Here is a 24,320-nt window from a genome sequence, read left to right as displayed (position 1 = left end):
CGCTAAAATTCTCAAGTCACGATAGTCGGTCTCTGGGGCGAGATTTGAACCCAGGGCCTGCGAAGTAGGAGCGGTAGAAACAAATATAATGTAGGGAGAAATGACGAGGAGGCCAGTGTTCTGTTCGACTCCAGGAGATGGCCGCGTTGGTCTCTTGGTTGTAACGTTGTGTGCACTTGCAGATAATTGCCGACGTATCGTAGGATCATAACTGCATTCCTTCTTCCGTGTGGAATTTATGACAGACAAAATGCCACCTGAACATCTTCATACTAGTCGACGTGAGAACCTAAAACCTCACCAATCGTGTCTTTGTTTTCATTATTCCCCTCCAAAGTATTTTATATATTCGTTGTTATCTTTATCAGAGATTCCAAGTCTTGTTCGCTCTGTATTAACCAAGCGACGTCCAATGCAACTGTCAGTTTGATAAAAGGCTGGAAGATGGCTGTAGGCTGGGTTGTGGCACAGTGTGGTCTGGTAGAAGTTTACCAACGTTCCGGAGGTCCTCGCTGCCTCCATCATCAGGGCGATTAGTAGTAGGTAGCGCTACAACCCAGAAGACAGCCATATTCGTAGTCACCGCTTGAGAACCTCAGATCCTAGTTCATGATGGGCAGTTTCCGTGTCGGCAAGATTTTCGGTACAGTCAGTTTGTGTCTGCATAATTAACATGGATTCATTTTTGTTATTGACTCCTCTGAAATCAGTGGATACCACTGATGTCATGGTGACGGACTTGAATGTCTGTAATGAGTTCGCTGTGATTCGGGGAAACCATGTCCAGGGAGCCATTAGTTGCAAGTTGTCTTGCATAGCTGCGGGTTATAACCCTGACACCGTGCCCAGGTTCTTCAGCGGATAAGAGTGAACTAAGCAGCGGGAGTCCCGCAGCCCAGAGTCGTACCCAGGGCAGAATCACTGACGAACGCTCAGAATATCGTGACTGTGTGATTTGAGGTTCTCTGCTGTGGTCTTCTGGGTTGTTGTTGTTGTTGAGCTGTGTGGTACGTGGTTGCCAACGTTTCGGAAGAACACATAGCCTACATTTTCAGGGTGTATTTTTCGTATTTTCTCGTCATTCCCTCCCAGCGTTCACAGACAATAAATTCTCCGTATCTACGTGCAAGATAGACAAGAATCCTGCTATAACCACAATCACAAGCAAAAAAGTTACGATAGCATCGGATCGCGCTTTGTACTGACTAAAGTTAGGCCACTGTTCCGTTGAACTGCCCCTCATGTTAATGTTAATTCTATGTACCAACCGTGACCTATTTGGATATTATGCTTAGTATTTCCGGTGCTGATCACGCAGCTTCAGTTTTAAAAGTCTTGTGGTTTGATTGAGTAATGTACAGGTTTTCAGCATTGATAGAGGCGTATTTTAAATTAACTCTGTGAGAGCCAGACTGTCTCTGGGGCTCGCCAAGCCTCTTATCCAGTGGAATTTGGGGCTTTTTTCTTTCTTTCTTTCCGATGACAAAGCGGACTGCTCCCCGTCATCTGGTGCTGAGGTAAAGAAAGGTTGGAGCTATACCTCCACTCCCCTGTTAGCTTTCGCGGTGCTTCATAGCTTTAGGAGGATATCCACACCTTTATTTAGCCGCATGTCACTGTTAAGGAGATAAGCTGTGGGAAAAGCCACTCGTCGTCATCTTCCGATTCCAGTAATCCGAACTTCAGTAAAATTTGTTTATACATTTCATTGTATTTCTGTACTTTGTGTCTCGTTGAAGAATATTTATTTTCCTCCGTGTAATTTCCTGTGTGTGTGTTTTTTTTTCGTGTGAAGAAAAAAATATACCGGCTCCGACCTCGATATAAAATTTTACGAACAATTTCTATACCTTGTGAGCCGCCGGCGGACTCGCGATCAGGGAGATTTCAACGACGAGTTCAGCCACATCCTGTGGGAATAAATCTTTGTAACTTTGGCCACGGTACCTTAAGAATACAGAATCGTCTACAAATCAACCGATTTCTGCAATAACCATTGTACGTAATTTATAAGTCTAAAAAGTAGGCTGATGATTCACGTGGTGGTGATGAAATCTCTTACGGTGCCATTTACCATTTTAGTAGGTTTACACTTATTAATACATATTGAGCTTTTATGAAGGAGTCGGAGTCGGAGATTTTAGCACCGACTCCACAGCCAGAAGTAGAGCCTATTCATATTTTTCGGTTGGAAATTCTTGAGGGTGAAACAGTTCGAGTGAACTGGATGTAGTGGGAGGATAATGTAGAGAAACTAGATTGGACTGATGCAGGATGGGGGTCCAATGACCTGCTTTTGTGACGACGTTAATAATCATCCGAGTTTCCTATCATGCAGTTCATTAATATGCAGAATAACTGTTTTTAATACTCGCATGTTGGTATAAACATTTTATGGGTGTGAAAATCCTTAATTTGTCTTGGATTCAGTGAGTCGTAGTTTAAACACGGACAGATTTTCTTGCCATGACTAGCCAGACCGACCCTGGGTCCCACGCTTTCCCCTATCCAATGGATTCCAGGCGTAATTTCCCCGGGGATCAGCCAATCCGGGAGCGTCAGTTTAACTTCATATAGTACCTCGGTTAAAAAATAAACCATAGAGTTTTGTTTTTATAGGTTTTTGTATTTGTAACGTAAATATTTCAGTGGTCCTGATGACGCTGGTTTACACGCCACCATCTTTAGATTATTTCTCGCCTTGCGTCCTTCAGACAATAATATCGCGTCTACAGAGCTGCAGAATTTTATGCCTAAGACACAGTTCCATACTTGTAAGGAAACTTCCCTTCTAGACCGGAAGTGAAATAGTCGTTTCCGTTTTTAAGTCTCGCGGATGTTTGCAAGCTGACCGCTGCAGTGGGCAGGAAAACCAGTGACTTGTATTATCACGTGACCCAAATTGAAGCTTTGGGCGCAATCAATGAGAGATTAGATTTAATGAAAATGTGTGTGCAGAACGTGTAATTCATACTTTGCACTTGGAAGTTCCAGCCGTACACCCTCCCATCCTTTTCCAATACTGAGTCTGTGAGAAATGTATTAGATTTATGCGTTTTCCAGGAACGTAACTAAAGCATTAAGTCAGATTGTATGCCTGTGTTTAGTGTAATTATTTTATGTCTCTAGTAATTTTCTGTTATCTTAACGGCTCTCGTTATCTTACAATTTGGCTGTTAATGTGAAAATCATAGTTCTGACGACGACGACGATATAGCTTATAACCAATAACTGTGAAACACGCGCCTCTGAGGAAACAAAGGGGAGATGGATGGACAGGACGGTAGAGGTATTCACGTTAATGGAACATTCACGAACTTTACACTTCGCCATCATTTTTGTTATAATGTGACTAAAATTAAACAGATGATGTGGAAAGGAGATGAAGCACACACGGCAGGATTTGAGATTTCCACGGCACTGAGCCCCAAGATGCCTCATAGCCCTGGTTACGAGGCAGCAAGGACCTCTGTAACGCCTGTAAACTTCAAACCAGACTACACGGCGCAGAAATCCAGAAGATATCCTCCAAAGAAATGCATACACAATTTTGATTGAAAATCCTCAAGGAAAGATGCCTAAGGGAAGATAATATTAAAATGTATCAAATATATTTTTTATATGCGAAATGAATTGAGATGTGCTTTTGTACACGTGCTGATGATTTTATGGTCAGCTAAGGAACCATGACCTGAGGGTTTTTCTATTAAAAAACATTTTTCCGTCTGACGACAGGGCTTTGAAACGCGCGGAAGGGTGGATTTTATAGCAGGCTATGTTAACTGTTTGTGGTAGTGCGTGGGGAAATTTTTAAAGCCCGCATATCCTGCTCGCCCTGCATCTCAGTGTAACACTTACAGTCCTTGTTACACTGATATGATTTCAGCACTAATCAGTATTGCAGCCTGCTGTTATTCTACTGATATTTTATCTGTATTTCCGTGTTCTTTTACTTTCTCTTTCTAGGTAATAAACCCATAAGATTAATATAAATGTGGAAATATTGATAAAATTCGAATTTCACAACTTTATGTGTTTTCATACTCAGAAACTGAAAGGATAATGCTTAAAATGCTGGAATCAATGAAGAAAATGTTTTAAAGCCTTAGCTTCTAGAATTTCTAAGTGTTTCGCCATGCAAAATCCAGAACTGTTAATACACGTTGAAATTACAGAGACAGTGTTGAGATGGCTCGACCTAAAATTTCCTACAAAGTACCGCAGGAGCTGACAGTGATTTGAGGATGTAAAGTGGATTAAAATGGCTCACTCTATTATCTTTTGATGGGCTTTTATGACTGCGGTAATGAACCTTTGGATTTCATAACAAAATCGTCATAATCATGAGTTGTTTGACAAGGTCATGTTATCACTGTTTTTGGTAGATCTACCTTAGAAACTTCAGATATTTTCTTATGTCTTCAGCCTTTCATTTGGTTTTGAGGTTCAAGAATATTAAATAGGGAGAATTAGAAATATGCATAATGATAACTTTTGCAAAAATGATTTATTTGGTGGTTAATTTAATGATGCACTCAGTAACTTGGACCATTTAGTGTTGATTGATAAATAGTGAATTGGAAAGGTTATTTAAGTAAACTGTTGTGGCCCAATTTGAAGCAGTATCATGGAATTTGCTTGGAATCACTGAGGATAACCATGAAAAACCTCAGTCAGTATAGCCAGTCTCTGCCCTGAGATTTAAACCCAGGATCTCCCAAATATGAAGTAGGAGTGCTAGACACAGGGCTATGACATTTGAAGCTGAAGGTGTTAAATAGTTTCTAAATACACTAAAAATTATGGATAAATATTTTTAAAACATTATTGAAAATTGTAACCGCATATTTGGGCAAGTGCAGATTATATATCAATATGTGTTTTTTATGTTGAGCAGGCGCAGTGGCCACGCGATCTGAGGCGTGGACCTCGTGCGCCTGGCCGCTGCGACCGTGGGTTCGAGGATGTTTGTCCGCGTCTTTCTATGTTTGTATAGGTGGAAGCCTTGCAGATAGGGCTGATTACTCTTACAAGGAGTTCTACCAATGTCCAAAAAAATAGATCAGTCATAAATCTCCAAGAGAGGTAAAAATGCAGACGCTGCAAATGCGGGACAAATGCGAATGAAGAATAAAAAAGAAAGGTGCTATGTACTCTATTGTAGATATTAATAAATGCGATCTTGTCCACAGATCCTCCACATCCTGGACTGTTGACTCTGTGGCAAAATGGGTCAGAAGAGCTTCGATGGAGGGTGTTCTGTGCAGCTGTTTCACCCCGACTTGACCACAGATTACTGAGGGAACTCTCCCCACACCTTGTCGTTCCTGCTGCAGTGCTTGCTTACCTCTATCATGTAAGCAAAGTCATTGAAAATAGCACATGGCTTCCTTCTTATTATTCTCTTCTTTATATGTTAAGCTGACACATAAGTCTTAGTATTTCATTTCATCTATCTTCCTTCCACTTTGTAGGCGTAGACTGATCTTGGGATACCGGAACTAATGTATTATTTTGAATTGGTTTTCACTATTCAGTCACTTAGACCAAACAGATCATGAGTAGTCCTATTCAAAACTCCTGCTAACATTTAGAATGAATACAGATTATTTTAGGTGCATCGGTTAATACTGTTATTATTATTGAGTGTTCCGTCTTACGGCAGGTCCATTGCTCTGCCCAAAAAGAGCTCTCCAGTTGTCCATATTCTCGGCTTCTCGCTTTAATTCCTGGAACGTCATCTTCTTTCCTTGTTTAAGGTCGTCGGTTAGCTGTATCAATCTTCTTCCTAGTCCTCTCTTTCCTTCAACCTGGCCTTCGGTGATATCACTCAGTAATCCTTTCCTTCTCATAATATGTCCCAGCCAGTTAGCTTTCCTTCGTGTAATCGCCTGCAGAATGTTTCTTTGCTCGTTGACTCTCCTCAATACTTCTTCGTTGGTCACTCGATCCGTCCACCTGATCTTCTCTATTCTTCTCCAACACCAAGTCAGTAAAATGAGTGCCTACAGACTGGATGGCAAGGGTTTGATTTTCTATAGGGGAAGGGATTTTTGTCTTTGCTGCCTTGCTCTGGGTTTGCCAAAGGTTAGCATGAGTGTTTTTCCCCCCTGGAGTAAGTAACTCAAGCAAGAACATCAGTCTCAAGATCTAGGATTCATAGAATTTTGCCTCTGCGCACAAGAAGACCTTTGCCTTTACCTTTATAAAATGTTTTTAATATGTCTCAGGAGGTTTCAGACCATTTGTTGGAGACCTGGGAGATAGAAGCTCTGATAATCCAAGCTGTGGTTCTAGAGGAATATGACGTGAAGCGCCTCTCAAACCTGCAGGTACCAAGCATTCACACTCGGGCTATCCGCATTAGCACTCTGTTCATAAGAAGTGCCACTACCATGCATCTGCTACTAGCAACTTGTGGCTATCCTGTTACTCTTGCTGAGGTAAATATTTGATTATGCTGTCATTCAGAAAGTACAGTCGCTACAGTATATAAATCACACATTGAACCTTTTGGCTGTTCACCAACAAATTTTGGGTATTTCCATGTGTGTGATGAAAACCGGACACCAATAACGTGAAGGTCGGTACGCATTTCTGATGAACTCGAAAGAATTTTTACTCTGTGCACACGTGCACATATTTTCTAACTTGTTTTATTTCTAGTTTATTTAACTATGTAGTGGTTGAATGTTAAGGTTACTGAAAAATAATGAATTGGAAAAGACACAGAAGGAATTAGTTGCGGTCTTATTTAAGGTACTACCTTGGCTTTTACCTGGAAGGACCAAAGAATGTTTTTCTTTATGCTTATAATATAAATCTGTATGTTTCAGGCACTGCCATGGAGATATTTTGATGGGAAGTTATTTGGCTGTACATACCACAAAACAATGTCCGGGGGGAAATATGAAGATCAGTGCTTTCACAAGGTATGCTGAAAGTTTGTCAATCTGATTTGTACAGTTTATGAACAGATGTACTTACCAGTAGATCAGTAAAGCCTGGAGGATTTAGTCAAGATAGAACATGTCAAATAACTGTGCTGACAGACCCTGAATATCGTTGCAATACTTTATAAAAGAAAATTGTTAGATTAATGGACGTTGTCAAACATAGAAATTCACGTAGAAGTCTGTTCAAAAGATCAGAGATCTTAGTTATTCCATGTGAATGCATATTCTCATTAATGAACTTCATTGTAAACATTTTTAAACTAATTCCGCTGTACATAGTGTCAATGCAAGGAATAGCAATTAGCTTCACGCACAAATTACCAAGCAATAATTTTTTCAGAATAGTGCATATTATGCAAGCATCAGAGTTTCCAAATGAAACCTTTAGTCCTTCATTACCTTGCAGACCCTTAATTTTTTTTGTATCAAATTCTTTTGTTTTTTGACATCAGGTGTCAAACTCTTGTAAATTATGTTGATGATATGTTATATTGACACTTGATAAATCACCATTGACTCATGTCAATGTCTGATTTCCTCTGAGGTTACATAATTTTAAATTGATGATACTGCTGGTGTTTTTCAGACTGCAGTAATGGAGCAGTATATAAAGGTGCGAGAGATTGTATATGGACCTCAGCAGAATTAAGTTTCTGGTTACCCCTTCAGGAGCCTTCAGACCATAAACGAGTAAGTGGAAGTTCTGTACAGAATAAAACATGGGTTCTTTTCTTTGTGATGTTATAAATATCGAAATGTGTTTGCATAGATGGATGAATGGTTGGTAATTTTACAGTAATTTCTGGGTAGGGTGATAAGTCCAACGAAGTGTTTTGAAAAGTGACATGTTGGAAGCTGTTCTCTCGTATTATCTTGCCAAGTTAACCCGAGCTTTCTGATAATGTATTCCAAAACTAACTAAGCAAGCTACAATAAGCTGATGAAGAGATGAGGGTAGTAGACTTAATGAGCTGACATATTGGTCGAAACTCGTCATAGTAGTGGGGCATACAATAACATTATTAACTGCAGATCTATTCCATCGTGGATAAATCTGTATAACTCGTACAGACCTGTATTTTCTGTCCACTAACGTGAATTTTTTTACACTGGTTGAACTGTAGACTTATTATTAAAAATAATTCGTGGATATGGTTCTCTATGTGTGTGCGCTTAATTTGTCTAGATGTTCCAAAATATCCTGCAGTCCATGTTACAGGTAAATCTGTTTCGTTTTCACGCGCAAGTTACGCTTGCCGCACAGTGGTCTTTTAAGCAGATTTCTGCAAACTGCAGATAAATCTATGTATGTCTTGCCATTGTTTATTATTAGTGTTCTGTCTGACGACAGGTCCATATGAACAGGATCCTTCCATCCTTTTCTCGGACTGGGACCCTTGCCATTGTTTAGGAAGTTTAATTCATTATGTAACATTATTTGATGTAATTTTTTGACCTGAGACACTAAATTTGCTCTGTAAAGCCTTGTAGGCATTCTCCTCCTTTTGGTAGACCTTCCTCCATGGCCTCAGGTTTCGCTCTGGTGGGTCGGAGGTTTGCCTGATTCTGTCAAGACTACTTCACTGTTATAAACACATGGACTTGGCTGGAGGGAGATTAGTCTAGGTAGATTTACAATCTGGATGAATGACACGCGATTGCCAGGAATGTCTTAATTTTGTTATTGGCATTGATGCCCCAAACATTGTATTACTTTGAGCTTCCAATGAAATAACCTATGGATACATTGGAAGTTATGTAAGTACTGTACAAACTAACCAATTTAATGGCATGGAAAACGAAAACAAGAAGGAATCTGTAAAATGTAACGAATGTTACAACCTGATAATTATTTCTGCAGTGTGATAGGATCCACAGTTCAGTGCAGAATCTGAAATAGTTCACCATGACTGGATTTAAATGCCAAACCATGGGTACAAGCTGTTGTCATATGCAGGAGTCTGTGCACGTCAGTTTCCTGTGTGGTTTTTAAGGAATATATTCAGAGAGGGGCAAGTGATGGTGGGAGAAAGTCTGGGGGCTGAGTTGTCTCGGGAGTGGTCTTGGTAGGCTGGTTGGGTAAAGTAGGTAAAAGGTGGATGCCCAGGCAGATCAACTTCAGGACTCTGACTTTTAGGCAGATGGACAGGCGTTAAGAGGCTTCAGTGAAGAGAAGCTGTCCCGACTAGCAGAGGCCACTCTGATGTCGGGATGAAGGAAGTTTGGGAGATGATGTTGATGAACAGGTGATACAAAAGAATATAAAAATGCTTTTAGGTTTTGCATTTAGCTTGTTGTTACCTGTGATGTGTAACAGCAGTACTGTGGAAGCATTAAGTGTTTTACAGGCCAGAAGAAATAATTCTTTGTCATGATGAATATTCATCTTCATGAAAGTAAGCTTGTGTTTTGGGGCATATAGTTCCATTTTATGCTAGGATGTTTCTAATTTGGTGAAGTGATCCTACAAAAGAATGGTAGTAACATCTCCTGCAGTATAATTATATTCTTGAATGTTTATATCAAATCAAAAAGTGACAGTGGAACGACGGTTCCGGAGTATTTGACGTAAATACGTCTATACGGAAAGGAATTTTATATTTTGGCTTTATTCTAAATATTTCCTTTATACATGCTTTACAATTGAGTAAAGTTTGATTAAGACATTGCGTATTTAACTTGAATTAGTTACGCTTAAGATGGGTCTGTGGTAGCTGAATGTAATGTAAAGTAATATAATATAATGTAAAGTAATGTAATGTAAGGTAAGGTAATGTTTTATAGGTAACAACAATGCCGAGTAAACAGATGACGTTTAATAGGTAACAAAAATGCTTGAATGCTTAACTTGAATTAGTTACGCTTAAGATGGGTCTGTGGTAGATGAATGTAATGTAAAGTAATGTATTTTAATGTAATGAAATGTAATGTAACGTTTCCTAGGTAACAACAATGCTAAGTAAACAGATGACGTTTCCTAAGTAACATAACAATGAAGTTACACTTTTTCGTTTCCCTTTTTCATTTCCTTTTTTTTGCCAAATGACCCTTCAATATAGACGTATTTACGTCAAAACATAAGATTTTGAAAAGTGTATGTAAACGTTGTGTTATAACCTACACGTGTTGAGGTACAGTGAAATTGGAAAACTTCTGTTGGTGTTTGCAAGGCAAATAAGAGACTTCTACCTTCCAACATCAGCAGTGCATCATTGCGAAAACTAATATTTACTGATTGTTGGGAATTTTTTGCAAAAAATTATATCTTCTTTTGACGACCCTTTTCTGTGTGGGAACTCACATCCATGTTATGAAGTTTTGGTTCAAATTGCATAAGAATCTTGCATCATTCGTTTCTGGTAGTCACCATCAGCATAAAACGTAATGTTGCATGTACCATCCTTGGGTCTGACGTGGTTTAACAAGCATGTCGCTGTTACTGAAGGCTTGTCACTTGCCAAGGGTCATTCAGAATAACTTCTGAAATTGTCTCACAGTTACCTTAGATGCACAGTAAACTGCAAGAACATCTTACAACTTTCTCTGTGACTGTACTGATATATGTGTATACCCCATATTCATAGTCAGAAATACATGGATGCAGGATACTTAGTGAGACTATCCCAGATCACTACATAGCAACAGCATTCCAGGTAAGATTTCATCTGTCTGTACTGAGTGATGCACATTCCGATTTCTCTGTTAAGTGTGTTGACATTTCATTCCTAGTGAAAGTAGCATCAGAGGTTATGAAGATGACCTCTGGGTTGTGCTGTGTAGATTGCTCCAAGGTTATCGATGTTTACAGGTTATGTTTTCATTGGGTTAAACACTGCCATCATAAACTGAACTTTCCATCCCTGCTGGACCCAGTCTCTGGCGGACCCAATATCTTCCTGACCCGGTACCTGTTGGAATCATTTTCAAAATTTTGAAATCTTTTAGAAATATTCAAAAAGTTCAGAAATGTCCCAAACAATGAAAACATTTGAAAATTTTTGTTTCTGTGTTCTTTGAGCGATTTCCAACATTTTTCATTTTCAAAAAATTTGAAAAATTTATTAAAGGCTAATATCTCGATGCACACGAGATATGTTTGTCTGGCATGAGCTCGGTAGCGTAGATGTTAAGGTACTAGTGCTTAGTTGTAAGTGTGTCTAGTATTAAGTGTTCCGTGTTCGAATCCCCATGTATGCTATGTTTTTAGGTATCACCAGCGGCAGCACCAGCACAGTAATTAGAGTTGTGCTGTGGGGCGGAACCCCTAGATAAAATTCCGTTATAATAGAACACTCTTTTGTATAATTTCCCATTTTCTATCATTTGCTGTGGGGGGGGGGACCCTAAAAAACCCAAAGAAAGACAAAAGAAAGAAAAAAGAAATCTTTTGAATAGAAGCAGACAGGAAAAGAATCGCATTAATTTTTAAAATCTTTCAGAATAAGGAAAACAAATGAGCTTGAAGTAGTAACAAACTAATAAATCATTTTGTGGGTCTGGTTACGAGCGGTCTCAGGCTGGATGTGGTGCACTGACACACTGCTCTAGATATTCAGAATGAAGGATTTGGCTACTAGGGTGCAGCACCGGAAAGGAGTAGCACAGATGACTAGTAGGAGAAACTGCATGTTCCTACAGTTACGTGTGCTTATGTTGCTAGTAATCTTGCAACAGAATCAGAAAATAACGTTGTAGAATGGTAGGCATACGGGAAACAATTTCTACGAGGTAAAGGCGTTCCAACTTGTCAAAAGTCATGTGTGGGACAGTCAAGTATTTCTTGCGTTGCTTGTGTGAGCCTCTGGTGAACAACAGACTATGGCAAGATTTTGTAAATGCTGCTGAGAACGCTCATCTGCAAGGTAGAAATCACCGAAAAGAGACACAGATACAGAGATTGGGGAACGAAACCTTGTAGACACCCTGTACGTCCTCATACTTCGGCCTGTGTTGGCTTCTTCTTGGCCCACAACCTGTTCTTTACTCCCACCCCTAACCCCTCACCAGCTCCCCCTCCAACATTCACTTAATTACTACGTAAGTGGTTCTTCCAGAAAAGAACGTACTTTCACTTTGTTTCCGGCGTTGCTGTGCAGGAGGTAAGCTGCTGCGTAGAAATGCAGAACAATTTCCTTTCAGAGTAAAATGGAAGGCCAGTCCATGCGGAGATTTTATATTTGTAGATTTACTAATAGTTTCTTTATTTCTGAATATTAACTAAATACATGGTACAGAGCCGTTCTGCAGAAGCTGATGGTGGCTTGGCAGTCAAGAAATTCGCCGACCCTTCATTTATTGAACTAAATTGCTGGGTGTTGGTCATTTTTCTGTCTTTAAACATTACGTTCTGTAACCCACATAATTTTTGTTTGGAATAGTGATTAATTGCCACAGCAGCGAAATAAATTCTTGCTGTGCCTAATTATTAAAAAAGGACAACAGTTTCAGTTATCGTGGAATGAATTTCGTACACAGTTCTACCCATTTTCTCTCAAGGCCGACTTCCTACGCAGACGAGGTTTGAGCGAGATCCCAGCTGGATTGCGACGTAATAGATCAGGCCCTGGTTACTTTGCAGTTAGAATGGGGCATACAATGGGACAGACATTACGTCCGTGATTTATAAACTTCAATATAGCCGATTATTCAGTTAGGACACGTGTATTATACAGCATTCTCGTTGGATTCACAATATCGATGAAATTTCAGGCATCTCCGCTCTAAGGAACCTTCAGACGATCTTAAAGCGTGTCGCTGTTTATCCATAAAAGCAGTGTTATAATTGGGGAGGGGGTTACGTTTCCGAAATACCAAAAAATTACAAAGAAAAATAGAAATCAGCCATCTTATTGCCCGAAATAAAATGTATTTACACCAAAAATATAACGATGATTAGGTACGCTACAAAAAAAAAATAAACAACGTAGAATTATAAATGAATATGGACATGATTACAATTTTCCACCTGCATGTATTGTGATATGGAGCCATGGACGTGGAAGGAATCATGAGGTATTGGACAAAATCGGTAACAGTATTAAGCTTTCTATAGACTTCAAAGAAACCAGGATTAATATTGGTCTTCTACAAGCTTTAGTCCCCTCCAAAATCCAACCCTTGGCGTCCACGTCGCGGAGGGGGGTAACGTCCTCGGACGGCTAAAAGGGCTCTGGTCCACCGAAGCCAAGGTGTGAGGTATCGTGCTGAGGGCTGCATGGCACAAAGGATCCCTTCAGGGCACTGCCGCCTTAGTCTGCTCTCAGTATCAGCCAGCCTGGGAAAGTTTAAAAGACAACTGGAGGCAGAAGGCCAGCAGTTGTCAGAAAACTACCAGAAAAGTTCTGTGATATGGAGTCTCCATTTTAAAGCTGGTCATTCTCAGCAGGGAGTCAGTATTTCTGGCATACCACCACAGAGACCCATGGAAGAATGGGACAAACAGTTTATAGCCTTGTGGCCTTATGGTCGACAGGCAACATTTGGCACAGACTGCGAATCTGGAATGCCAGAGAGAGCCAAGATGGTACCAGGGGCATATGAAAACTGGGGTACATGACTCTACCCAAGTTTTAGGAGGCTCTGACTAGGTCGAAGGGCAATACCCCAATTAAAGAGGTTAATCCTCTAGATAGACCCAGGGTCTACAGGGAGGCCATAATTATGGCCACCAATGAAAGCTCTTGAATAAAGAGCTTTTCATGATTTTGACATTTGTCAGTCATTTAGCGAAATCAGACGATTATCACGAGATCTCGCCAGGTAGGGTACTGTACTTTGACGTGGCTGGGGGCTACTGTAGGCTAGAAGAAAAGGAACCACAAAAGATCAGTTAATGGTCACTTGAAGCCCATGCCCATTTATTTACATTATATCGCATGCTTCAGTCCACATGTGCCATTGTTTGCTTTCTTTAATTACTAATTTTTGTGCTTTTCTCCAACTAAAAATATGTGTTCTGCTGGTGTGTATGTTTTTTACGCAATTCTGTTGTTTATGCATGCAGCCCATGTGATGCTATTTTAATGTTTCTGAATTGGCCTATTTGTTGATTGATACATGCTCATATTGCATTTCTTTGTTATGTACTCCCGCATTATTGAAATGTGACAGAATACTTTAAACATGCTCTTAATTATCAATTATTCCACTTGTATGTGTTGTGTGTAGGCGGCCTAGCAATTTTTTGAATTGTCCCATCTGTTGCAATGATGTACATGTGTGTTCATATTGAATTTTTGTCCTGTTTTTGTTTTCCACGGCTGAATTGTTGTATAAAATTGATTAAACTTCCTGTTAATTGTGCATAAAATACAATTTTCTATGTGTCCATTGCAGATATATAATCTGTACGACATCTGCCTATATCTGTTGATATATTTCCATCTGCTGGGAAGAGGCAACCAATCTGAATTGAGAGGGAAATGAGCATGCCAGGTGGAACGCAAAGTGACTTGTTTCTGTGACGAGTGTAATTTTTGCTTCAGAATGTTATGCAGGAGCTTTGAAGTTTCAGGGGGCCATGAAATACTAGAGACGAGAGGTTACAGTACTTGTTACTAACAGGCGTCAAAGAAGCCTCATCTAATTCTTGTGTTCATGTGTTTCAGTGCAAAAATGCCATCAGGCCATTATCATTTGTGTTCTGCTGTTGTGTACTTAAATCTGTATTCAAATTTGTTGTGCTGTTATTTGTAGACTTGTTATTTCAATCCCAATTTTTTTATGTGTTGTATGTTCATATTGCATTTCTTGCTTCTCTAATTCCCCATTAATTGTGATACAATGTAAAATTAATTAAAATTGACGTTAATTATACTCTTAAAATGCAGGTGTTCGGCTTATTTGTATTACATGTGTATGTTGAGTGTACTTCATTTTGGTGTTTCCTTGTTTTTCTTCCTTTGTTGTGAATTTGATATGCGTGTGCTGATTCTGTTGTATTATTTCATGCCAATTATAACACTAGTTTCATCTTAAGGCTAATGTCTCGATGCACACGAGATATGTTTGTCTGGGAGTGTTTTAAAACCTTGATTTCAGGAGTTCCCTCACAGGCCGGCCACATTTATTGGCATTCCCGAGGCAACCATTCTGAAGTGGCAGAAAATGAGCATGCGTGGTGGAATATGAAATGGGTTGATTTCTGTGATGAGCGTAATTTTTGTTGCAGAATGTGGGGCAGAGAGCCTTGATGTTGGAGGGAGCCATGAGATAGTGGAGAAGAGAGGTTACAGTATATGCATTTTAAATAGGCTTCAAGGAATCCTGATCTAATTCTTGTGTTCATGTGTTTCAGTGCAAACATGCCATGAGGCCATTATCATTTGCATTCTGGGCATTCTGTGTTCTGCTGTTCTGTACATAAATGTGTATTCAAATTTGTTGTATGTATAGCTTATTTAACTGTGTTCTTTTTTACATGTATTGTTGTTTAAATTCCAATATTTTGATATGGTATATTCATTGCATGTTGATATTGTGTTTCTTGCTTCTGTATTTCCCTGTTAATTAAATGTGATACAGAGTAAAATGGATATTAATTATATTCTTACTATGAAAATGTTCCCTTATTTATATTGAGTGTACTTCATTTTGATGTTGTCTTGTTATTTGTACTCTTTGTGCATTTTATATTTTTTGTGCTCCAAGCTGTCATATTAAAGCTGCTGTATTGATGAACGCAGGACATATTCTTTGCCTGGGGCTGTTTTCAAAGTATTTCAGGGATTCCGACATCAGGCCATGTTGATGGGTATTTGCGAACGATGGTGGGGCCTGTCTGCTAGGAAGAGGCAATCAATCAGAAGTGACTGGTGAGTGTGCATAGTGGAACGTGAAGTGGATTTGCTTCTGCATTGAGTTTCCCCCCCTCCCCCCAAAGAATTTGAAAGATTTTGAAGCAGGATGTGTGAAGAACGTAGAGATCGCCTGGTAGATCATTTTTGTAGGTGGTCCTAAATTAGTACTATTCACATTTCATTCCCCGTGGGCCTTTTTTAAAGCATGAATTCAGATTCCCACCTTAGGTAGTGTTCCTGTGTGTAAAGGACATATTGTGATGAATTAAATTTTTTCTTCCAGAGGCAGTCATTCAAAATCAGCTACTCAAATGCCATAGCAACCGCATAAGGCAGAGAAAGTGAGACAGTATGTGAGTAATTTATAGAATCCACTTAAGCCTGTGATTTAACTTTTGGAGACATTCTGGTAGTAAACGAAATTCTTAATCAAATGTAGGGTATCAATAAACTCAGTTTAGCTAGAAAGAAAAGTTTGAATGGCACGTATCACGAAAATTACAAATATATTTGGTATATTCACCATTCAATGGTCTGATGCAAAGGATGCTTTATTTCTAGTGCCACAAGTATTTTTGTCTTGTCTGCTGAATGAAGGACACGTTCGCGTAGTTAGGAGTAACCCTAATAAGTTAAAATTGCTTTCTTGATGATCAGCCATAGTATCAAGTGAAGACAAAATCCCAAAGGCTGTAATAAGAGGAGAGGTATTAGTTTTGAAAAATTCCGTTCATGGAGACAAACCAATTGATATGTTATAGCCATATCCAATGTATGTCTGAAGGAAGTGCTGGGTTGTTTGCTACCAGGACGACCATCAAGAGGTGGAGGGATAGAAGAGGTCCAGGATAGTGGCAGGGAGACGACTGGAAGGTCAGTGGATGGGTGGAGAATTTTAATATTAATGAGCACATGCTACTTTTCAATGTTTCATGAATAATTAAAATAGTTTTCAATAGCAATGCGTTCAATTTCTCAGATAGAGTAGATTGGTTTTCATATTTCGATCCTTTGTTTCAATATGTCTTTAGGTTCTGATACTGCAACGTTTAGAAAAAGCCCTGCTGAATGTAGACTTCATATAATATTATGCACTCAGAATAGTTCTTTGTTTTCTCTGTTTTAAATTTCAGGGACAGAGTCGGCAGAACACGGCTACCCGTCTCAACACGGCCTCTTGAGGAGGTTCATGCATCATTGCATCATGAATAATTACTGGTATTATACGAGGTTCATACAAAATTTAGCGTATCAATGAAGGTTGTGTGGTTACTGAAGATGTTTTTAGGTGACATCCATCCTAAAATAAATGCAGGAGCAACTTTGTTACACCTGACATTCATGTGTATTTCTAGTATCATAAGGAGAAACATTCTTGTTGCATCTCCTGCATTAATGACGGAGTTCAAGTAGTTAGTACTACCTGTAATAAATTAAAATTGCCTTCTCTTAAGATCAGTACTAATACCAATGCGAGATAAAATTCAAAAGCGTGTGATCAGAGAAAGGCTATTAGTTTGGCTACTCTGTTTGTTCTGGTATAAAGTCAAAATAACTGATGTGTTACAGACTTGTCCGAACTATGTGTGAACGAAGTGTTGGGTTGGTTTCCACCAGGAGAAAATAACAGAGGAAGACCAAGAAGGAATTTTAATATTACTAAACCTATTGCTATATTTGCATATGTTTCATGAAACTGATACATACACGATAAATAATCGAAATAATTTTCACTAATAATGTTCATAATATCTTCTCAGGTACTTGGATTAATTATTATATTTGTTTTCCTTTAGTCATGGCTGTAGTAGTTTCTGATATTGGAATTTTCACCGGCAAGCTGTCTTTTACCAATATTTTATATGATACATTGCACAAAGAAGAATTTCTTGCATAAATGTTCCTAATTCCAGGGACAGTGTCCACACAGAAGGGCCACCCACCTTGAAACGTTGTCTCGAGATGTGGTTCGTGCAGTCGTGGAGTTCCTATGGGTGTGAGGCTTGGTGGCAGCAGTTGTATATTGGGCACTTCAAGTTGTCTGTGGTTCAGATGTCACGGATGTAACGGGGCTGACCAAGCTGTCCAGTGGCAGGTAGTCAACGTTCAGGGCATAATGCAAGTGGACAACGGGTGACTGACTTTGAAGAAAATCTGTGGTGTGAAAGAGAAGTGACGGCCAAGTGTCACAGTGTGGGTGCAAAAATTGAGCCCTGATTTTGTGTCATGTGGTGGTTTTATGTGTTGTGTTATACAATTCATGAAGTTTGCAGACATTTTGGAGGAACATAATTGCCTGTTGAAGAAGAAACATCTTTACTCCTGCGCAACTTGGAGTTGAGGGGTCAGCTGCAGGCCCTAACCAAACTTACCCTGAGAAGAGAGCTTTTGGTAAGAAGTGAAAGGCCAAATGGGTTACGCCTCTGGAGGGAATGAAACTGGTTGTCCAGCTTGTGACTGAGCTACATATTGTGGTATCTGGCATTGTAGTGTTTATGTATCTGTTATGTGTATCCTGAGATTTCATTCTATCCCCTGAATTATTGGTATTGTGTTGGCTTACATGTTTACCGCGAAGTCTGCGTTTGTCCCTCTTGCAGGAGTCAAATGAATTCACCAATTTTCATGGACAATTAGCCATTAGGCGTGGCGCGTATCTTGTACTTCTCAACCTTTTGCAACTGATGAAGTTGAAAACTCGCAACTTGTGGGGTAATTAGTTTTAACAGATTATTGAAACCACTGCAATTTTCATCTGGTAAATTTCTTGTGGAATTTAATACATCGAAGTGACTGATGATAAAAAGTTTTTAATTTTAGGTGTTTGACAGTGACAAGTGATGAAATATTGAAGGTAGACACGTGAAGTTTAATACGGAGATAAATCTTAAACATATCGTCCACATCATTTACATTAATTTTGCGATACTTGCTTTTTTGACAATAGTATTTCTTAGTTGTTTAATGGACTTTGTGTGTTCAGGAAACTGATTTATGTTGCACATTCATAAAACATAGTCTTGAATTATTTTGGTGTTGCCCAATTATATTATTACTATCCTTACTATATGGACGTGATGTTAGCATTCATCATTCTGCAGTAGGTGTTGTAAAGCGATATTTATATTGATATTTTAATTTGTTGTTTGCGTAGTTAGAGAATATTAGTATTTGAACTACACAGTGGCCTGAAAGCAGGCTGAGAGTTAATTTAATGGTTTTAATAGGTCTCTTGTTGAAGTGCTGTGATGGTACATTGAATGAGGTAATCGTTTCCACTTTCATAGGGACTGGCCATTTTGTCATAAAATTCCATATATATGTATTTGAAGCAACTGAAAATGTTAAATGAGAAAAAGTAATTACTGAAGAACCCACAGACCAGCAAAGTTTTAATCAAAAAGTGACACAACCGTGTTGAGTAAATCATCAGTTTCATGATTGAACATCAAGAAATATAATTCATAGATTGTTTTATGTGGCTAAGAGTAACTGACGATGTCTCTTGCTGTGACGATTTCTGTGTGATGTTAGTTTATTGCTGTAGTAGTAGTGGTGCATGCAGTTGAAGTAGCATGTTGCTGATTTGTGCTAATTTGAATTGCATGATGCAGAATTGTTGGTTGTGTGTAGGTAGATCATGTGTGAACATAAATTACGAATGTGCCATTTGCTATTGATAAACTGAAACAAGATTTATATTTCTGCAGTTTTGTGTACTCTGAAATTTGTGCTAGAATGTATTTATTGAAATTCTGAAGAAATTGTTTTGTGGGGGGGGGCTTGAAGTACTCTCATACTTGAGCATCGAAGTGCATGTTGTTGCGCTTCTGGATTGTGTTGGGCACTTTGTGCGGATGAGTTTGTTTTGGAAAGATGTCGCCGTGATCCTGCAGATGGGTAGGGCGATTACTATACCTTAATCCGTGCCTTTGCTACGTTCAGCGCGATACACGTTACCTTTGCGATAAGAAGCGTTTGTATTTGATTTTGAAAACTGCCGCTGTTTCTCGCTGCATTGTTTCAGCTGCCAGTTGTGCGTTCTGGTGAAGAGATATCTTATATCCCAAGAAGACAGTGTGATGTTGCTGTTTCAACTTGCTCCATGAAGAATATGAAGTTGAGCTGCTTCATTATGTTAAGCAATCGCTCATGTTCACTTTGTTCTTCATAAATGAAGATGGGTGATACGTGAATCAATTTGCTGTAACGGTCAAAATGGCTGATGTACAAATATGTTCTCTGTAAGCTGAGGTGGGTTATATGTGACTGAATTTGGCGTAATACTAAAATGATGTATAAGTGTATTGTCTGTAATAATTTCCTGTATCTGGAATAACTTACTGATACTGGTGTTTCATGTTACAATGTGTATAAAGCAATGTAATGTGTTTTGCTTGTGTAAAAAGTTAGGAACTTGGCCCTGTATGCTGTATTTTAAAAAAATGGTGTTTCTGTTTTTATTTTGAAATGTGTGCGTCACTTATGTGCTGGTTTGTACTGCTACTTGTGAAAATTTGTGTAGCCAACAGTGAGATTAAATATTGCTGATGTTTTGATGTGTAATTCAGCACAAAATGAGATTGTCTGTATGTTAATCACAAGAATTTTGTAGTACCTTGATTGGCCAGGAATGTAAGAGTCTCATCCTGGAGGTGGCATAAATTAACTTTTTCTTTGTCATGATATTAGGCATTGAAGTGAGGGAACCTGTGAGGCAGTACGTATGTAAATGTTTCAGTGATTCTAAGTCTGCAATGTACATGTGCTGCTGGGATTTGAGACTAAACTTTGAAATGTCTTGCACTGCCATTTTGAATTTCATGTTTAGTGTGGTGAGAGTTATGCAACCTGTCCTAAAGTTCTGTCCTTATGTTAGTGATGAATGACAACAATTGCTCACTTGAAGTGCACTGCATTTGATGATGTAAGGGAAGAAAAAGAAAGTGAATAAAAAATAAATGGGAAATGATGATGGATACACAGATTGGAATATTATGCAGAATGAATGGCATTAAGGAAGTTCGTTAACCAAGATGTAGTAGGCTGTAAATATGTAAACATGTTTTAGTGATTTTAATATGAGTCTGTAATGCGTATGCGCTGCTGGGATTTATTTGTTGTATGTTTAGTATTGTGCCAATTGTAAACTTTGAAATGCCTTGTAATGTTCATTGTTACAGCATTGTTGTTTTGATGTTGAAGTTTGATGTGGTAAGAGTCGTGCAACGTAACCTAAAAATCCGTCCTTATGTTGGTGGCAAATAAAAAATATTGCTCCCTTGAAGTGAAGTACATTTGGGAAGGTAGGCACTGAATAACAATTAAATGAGATGTGATGTCTGATAAGTAGAGTAGAATATAATAGAGAATGAATGGCATTAAGAAAGTATTCTACGAATAGAGAGAGAGAGAAGTTAGGGCGCTTTCCCAATTGTTCTGGGTATCAGTTTTGAAACACAATTTTTCAGCAGTAAACTAATTAATGTCAAATAGTAATTAAAGAGTTTTCACTGTGCCATTTCTGCCTTTGTACATGAACAGGGATTTTGTGAGTTGAAATTAGGGATTAGTCAAAGTTAAGAGGAGTAAGTTTCTCCAGCCTTCACCATTGTAAATTACTTGAAGTGATGGAAAAGATATCAGGGTGTGTGTGTGTGTTTTTAGTGAAGAATAATTTTTTTTATACGTATGACATTACGATGAACACTGAGGAATATGAGTTCAGAATGTGTATTCAGAAACTGTCTAAGATGTGTTGGTTCAAATGAGAATTGAAAAGTGCTGAACTTTTGTTGATGTATATATTAAAAAGTACAAAAAATAAATTCCCCACATTTTATGGAAACTGAAGGTTCATTACTGTGTTCACAAGAGCTTGTCACTGGCCTGTTACCTGAATCCAGACCACAACACTTCAACATATTTATCTGACATCCATTTTAATATTATCTTCCCACTTACGTTTAGGTCTTCCCAGCAGTCTCTTTTGTTCTGATTTGCCCACCTAAATCCGGTATCCCATATGTGACCTGACCATCTAAATCCTTCTTTACTCGATCAGTCTAATTATATTTGCCAAAAAGTACAACAAAGAAGGTCCTCATTATGCAACTTTGACCAGTGTCCTAGTAATTCATCCCTCTTAGGTGTAAATATTATCCTCCTCAGCACCCTGTTCTGAAAAACACTCGATCTGCGTCTTCCCGTTGGTGTCAGAGATCAATTGTTACACCTGTACATAACTACAGGTAAAGTATTATATTGTGGATCTTAAAATTTATGTTTTTAGACAGGCGATGAAAAGGCACAAAGTTGTGAATTGAATGGCAGCAGAAATTACCCAAATTGAAGGTGAATTTTTAGTGTCACTCCAAAATACTGAAATTCGCCACACACGTATGTTCTGATTTTGCCCTGCTTTCATGCTCTATGGTTCAAGATCAGGAATGACGTGTGATGTTGAAGGCTTGCAGTGTGTGTGTGTAGAGGAGCATGGAAGATGTCAGGAAGCACTGACGTCGAACAGGATGTTTGTGGATTGAAGAAGGAAAGAAACAGTGAGAGGTGAAGATTTAATTAGTGAAGAAAGAGATAATGAAATGATGGAGTAGGTAGGAAGAGTGAAAAGAGAAAACAAAAGGATGAGAGCAAAAGAAAATAGATTATAATGAAAATAGTATAAGATGGAAAATGATAGAAAATGATATAAAATGTTGAAAAATTATGCCAAAGAGTTTTTTATTTTTTTTTATTTTTTTGAGAGTTTTTCCCCCCCACACACCTCATGCATTTAATTTTTGTTGATATTGCTGTGCTGGTGCTGCTGCTGCTGTTGCTGTTTAAATCTGAAAACATTGGATACATGGGGATTTGAACACAGAACACACATCATTATACACTACAACCTTAACCACTAGGCTACGAAGCTGTTGGCAGTTCACCGTTTAAAACTCCCTCATATCTTACATTGTGTAAGAGTTGCCTTGGAGTACATTATGAGGCAGATTGAAGCTGCAACTGGGCAGAGTCTCTGGTGGTCTAGTGGTTAAGACATGAGACTGTTAAGTTTAGGGTTCCAAGTGTTGGTGGTTCAAATCCACCAGCCTGCAATAGATTTATTTTTTTATTAAAACTCCCTCATATCTTACATTGTGTGAGAGTTGGCTTGGAGTACATTATGAGGCACATTGAAGCGGCAACTGGGCAGAGTCTCTGGTAGTCTAGTGGTTAAGACATGAGACTGCTAAGTTTAGGGTTCCAAGTGTCGGTGGTTCAAATCCACCAGCCTGCAATAGACTTTTTATTAATATAAGTTTTAAAACATGAGTAAGACACTCGACCAACCCCCCCCTTCGGGGGGGGTTGGTCGAGTGTCTTACTCATGTTTTAAAAACTTGACCAACCCCCCCGAAGGGGGGGTTGGTCAAGTTTTTATAATGCGACCAACCCCCCCCTTCGGGGGGGGGTTGGTTGCATTATAAAAACTTGAGTAAGATACTAAACCAACCCCCCCCGAAGGGGGGGGTTGGTCAAGTTTTTATAATGCAACCAACCCCCCCCCGAAGGGGGGGGTTGGTTGCATTATAAAAACTTGAGTAAGATACTAAACCAACCCCCCCCGAAGGGGGGGTTGGTTTAGTATCTTACTCAAGTTTTTTGAAATTTGACCTTGACCTTGACCTTGAGTAAGACACGTGACCTTGACCTTGAAATGGCCATTTCAAGGTCAAGGTCAAGTTTTGGTTTAGTATCTTACTCGAGTTTTTTGAAATTTGACCTTGACCTTGAGTAAGACACGTGACCTTGACCTTGACATGGCCACACATCATTATACACTACAACCTTAACCACTAGGCTACGAAGCTGTTGGCAGTTCACCGTTTAAAACTCCCTCATATCTTACATTGTGTAAGAGTTGCCTTGGAGTACATTATGAGGCAGATTGAAGCTGCAACTGGGCAGAGTCTCTGGTGGTCTAGTGGTTAAGACATGAGACTGTTAAGTTTAGGGTTCCAAGTGTTGGTGGTTCAAATCCACCAGCCTGCAATAGATTTATTTTTTTATTAAAACTCCCTCATATCTTACATTGTGTGAGAGTTGGCTTGGAGTACATTATGAGGCACATTGAAGCGGCAACTGGGCAGAGTCTCTGGTAGTCTAGTGGTTAAGACATGAGACTGCTAAGTTTAGGGTTCCAAGTGTCGGTGGTTCAAATCCACCAGCCTGCAATAGACTTTTTATTAATATAAGTTTTAAAACATGAGTAAGACACTCGACCAACCCCCCCCTTCGGGGGGGGTTGGTCGAGTGTCTTACTCATGTTTTAAAAACTTGACCAACCCCCCCGAAGGGGGGGTTGGTCAAGTTTTTATAATGCGACCAACCCCCCCCTTCGGGGGGGGTTGGTTGCATTATAAAAACTTGAGTAAGATACTAAACCAACCCCCCCCGAAGGGGGGGGTTGGTCAAGTTTTTATAATGCAACCAACCCCCCCCGAAGGGGGGGGTTGGTTGCATTATAAAAACTTGAGTAAGATACTAAACCAACCCCCCCCGAAGGGGG

At 39.2% G+C, this 24,320-nt stretch overlaps 1 protein-coding gene across 4 annotated transcripts in view; it reads left to right on the top strand.

The window, feature by feature from the left end:
• LOC110838757 (constitutive coactivator of peroxisome proliferator-activated receptor gamma) overlaps positions 1-24,320 on the top strand; it is an 88,073-nt gene that overhangs the window by 39,940 nt on the left and 23,813 nt on the right. For 2 of the 4 annotated variants that reach the window (XM_022082303.2, XM_022082300.2), the window contains exons 6-9: positions 5,193-5,356; positions 6,231-6,443; positions 6,837-6,932; positions 7,543-10,152. In XM_022082303.2, the coding sequence (XP_021937995.2) occupies positions 5,193-5,356; positions 6,231-6,443; positions 6,837-6,932; positions 7,543-7,605 (536 nt within the window). In that variant the 3' untranslated portion in view covers positions 7,606-10,152. Of the gene's footprint in view, positions 1-5,192; positions 5,357-6,230; positions 6,444-6,836; positions 6,933-7,542; positions 10,153-24,320 lie in introns of those variants that run through there. The other 2 variants (XM_022082302.2, XM_087347578.1) reach the window with 2 other exon arrangements.

This window comes from Zootermopsis nevadensis, unplaced genomic scaffold (assembly GCF_977971745.1).
Source record: "Zootermopsis nevadensis isolate Lab colony 2312 unplaced genomic scaffold, Znev_1.0 Znev_ptg000012l, whole genome shotgun sequence".
Lineage (NCBI taxonomy): Eukaryota > Metazoa > Arthropoda > Insecta > Blattodea > Termopsidae > Zootermopsis > Zootermopsis nevadensis.
The sequence above is the reverse complement of the archived record's forward strand: the minus strand, read 5'-3'. Positions and strand labels throughout refer to the sequence as shown.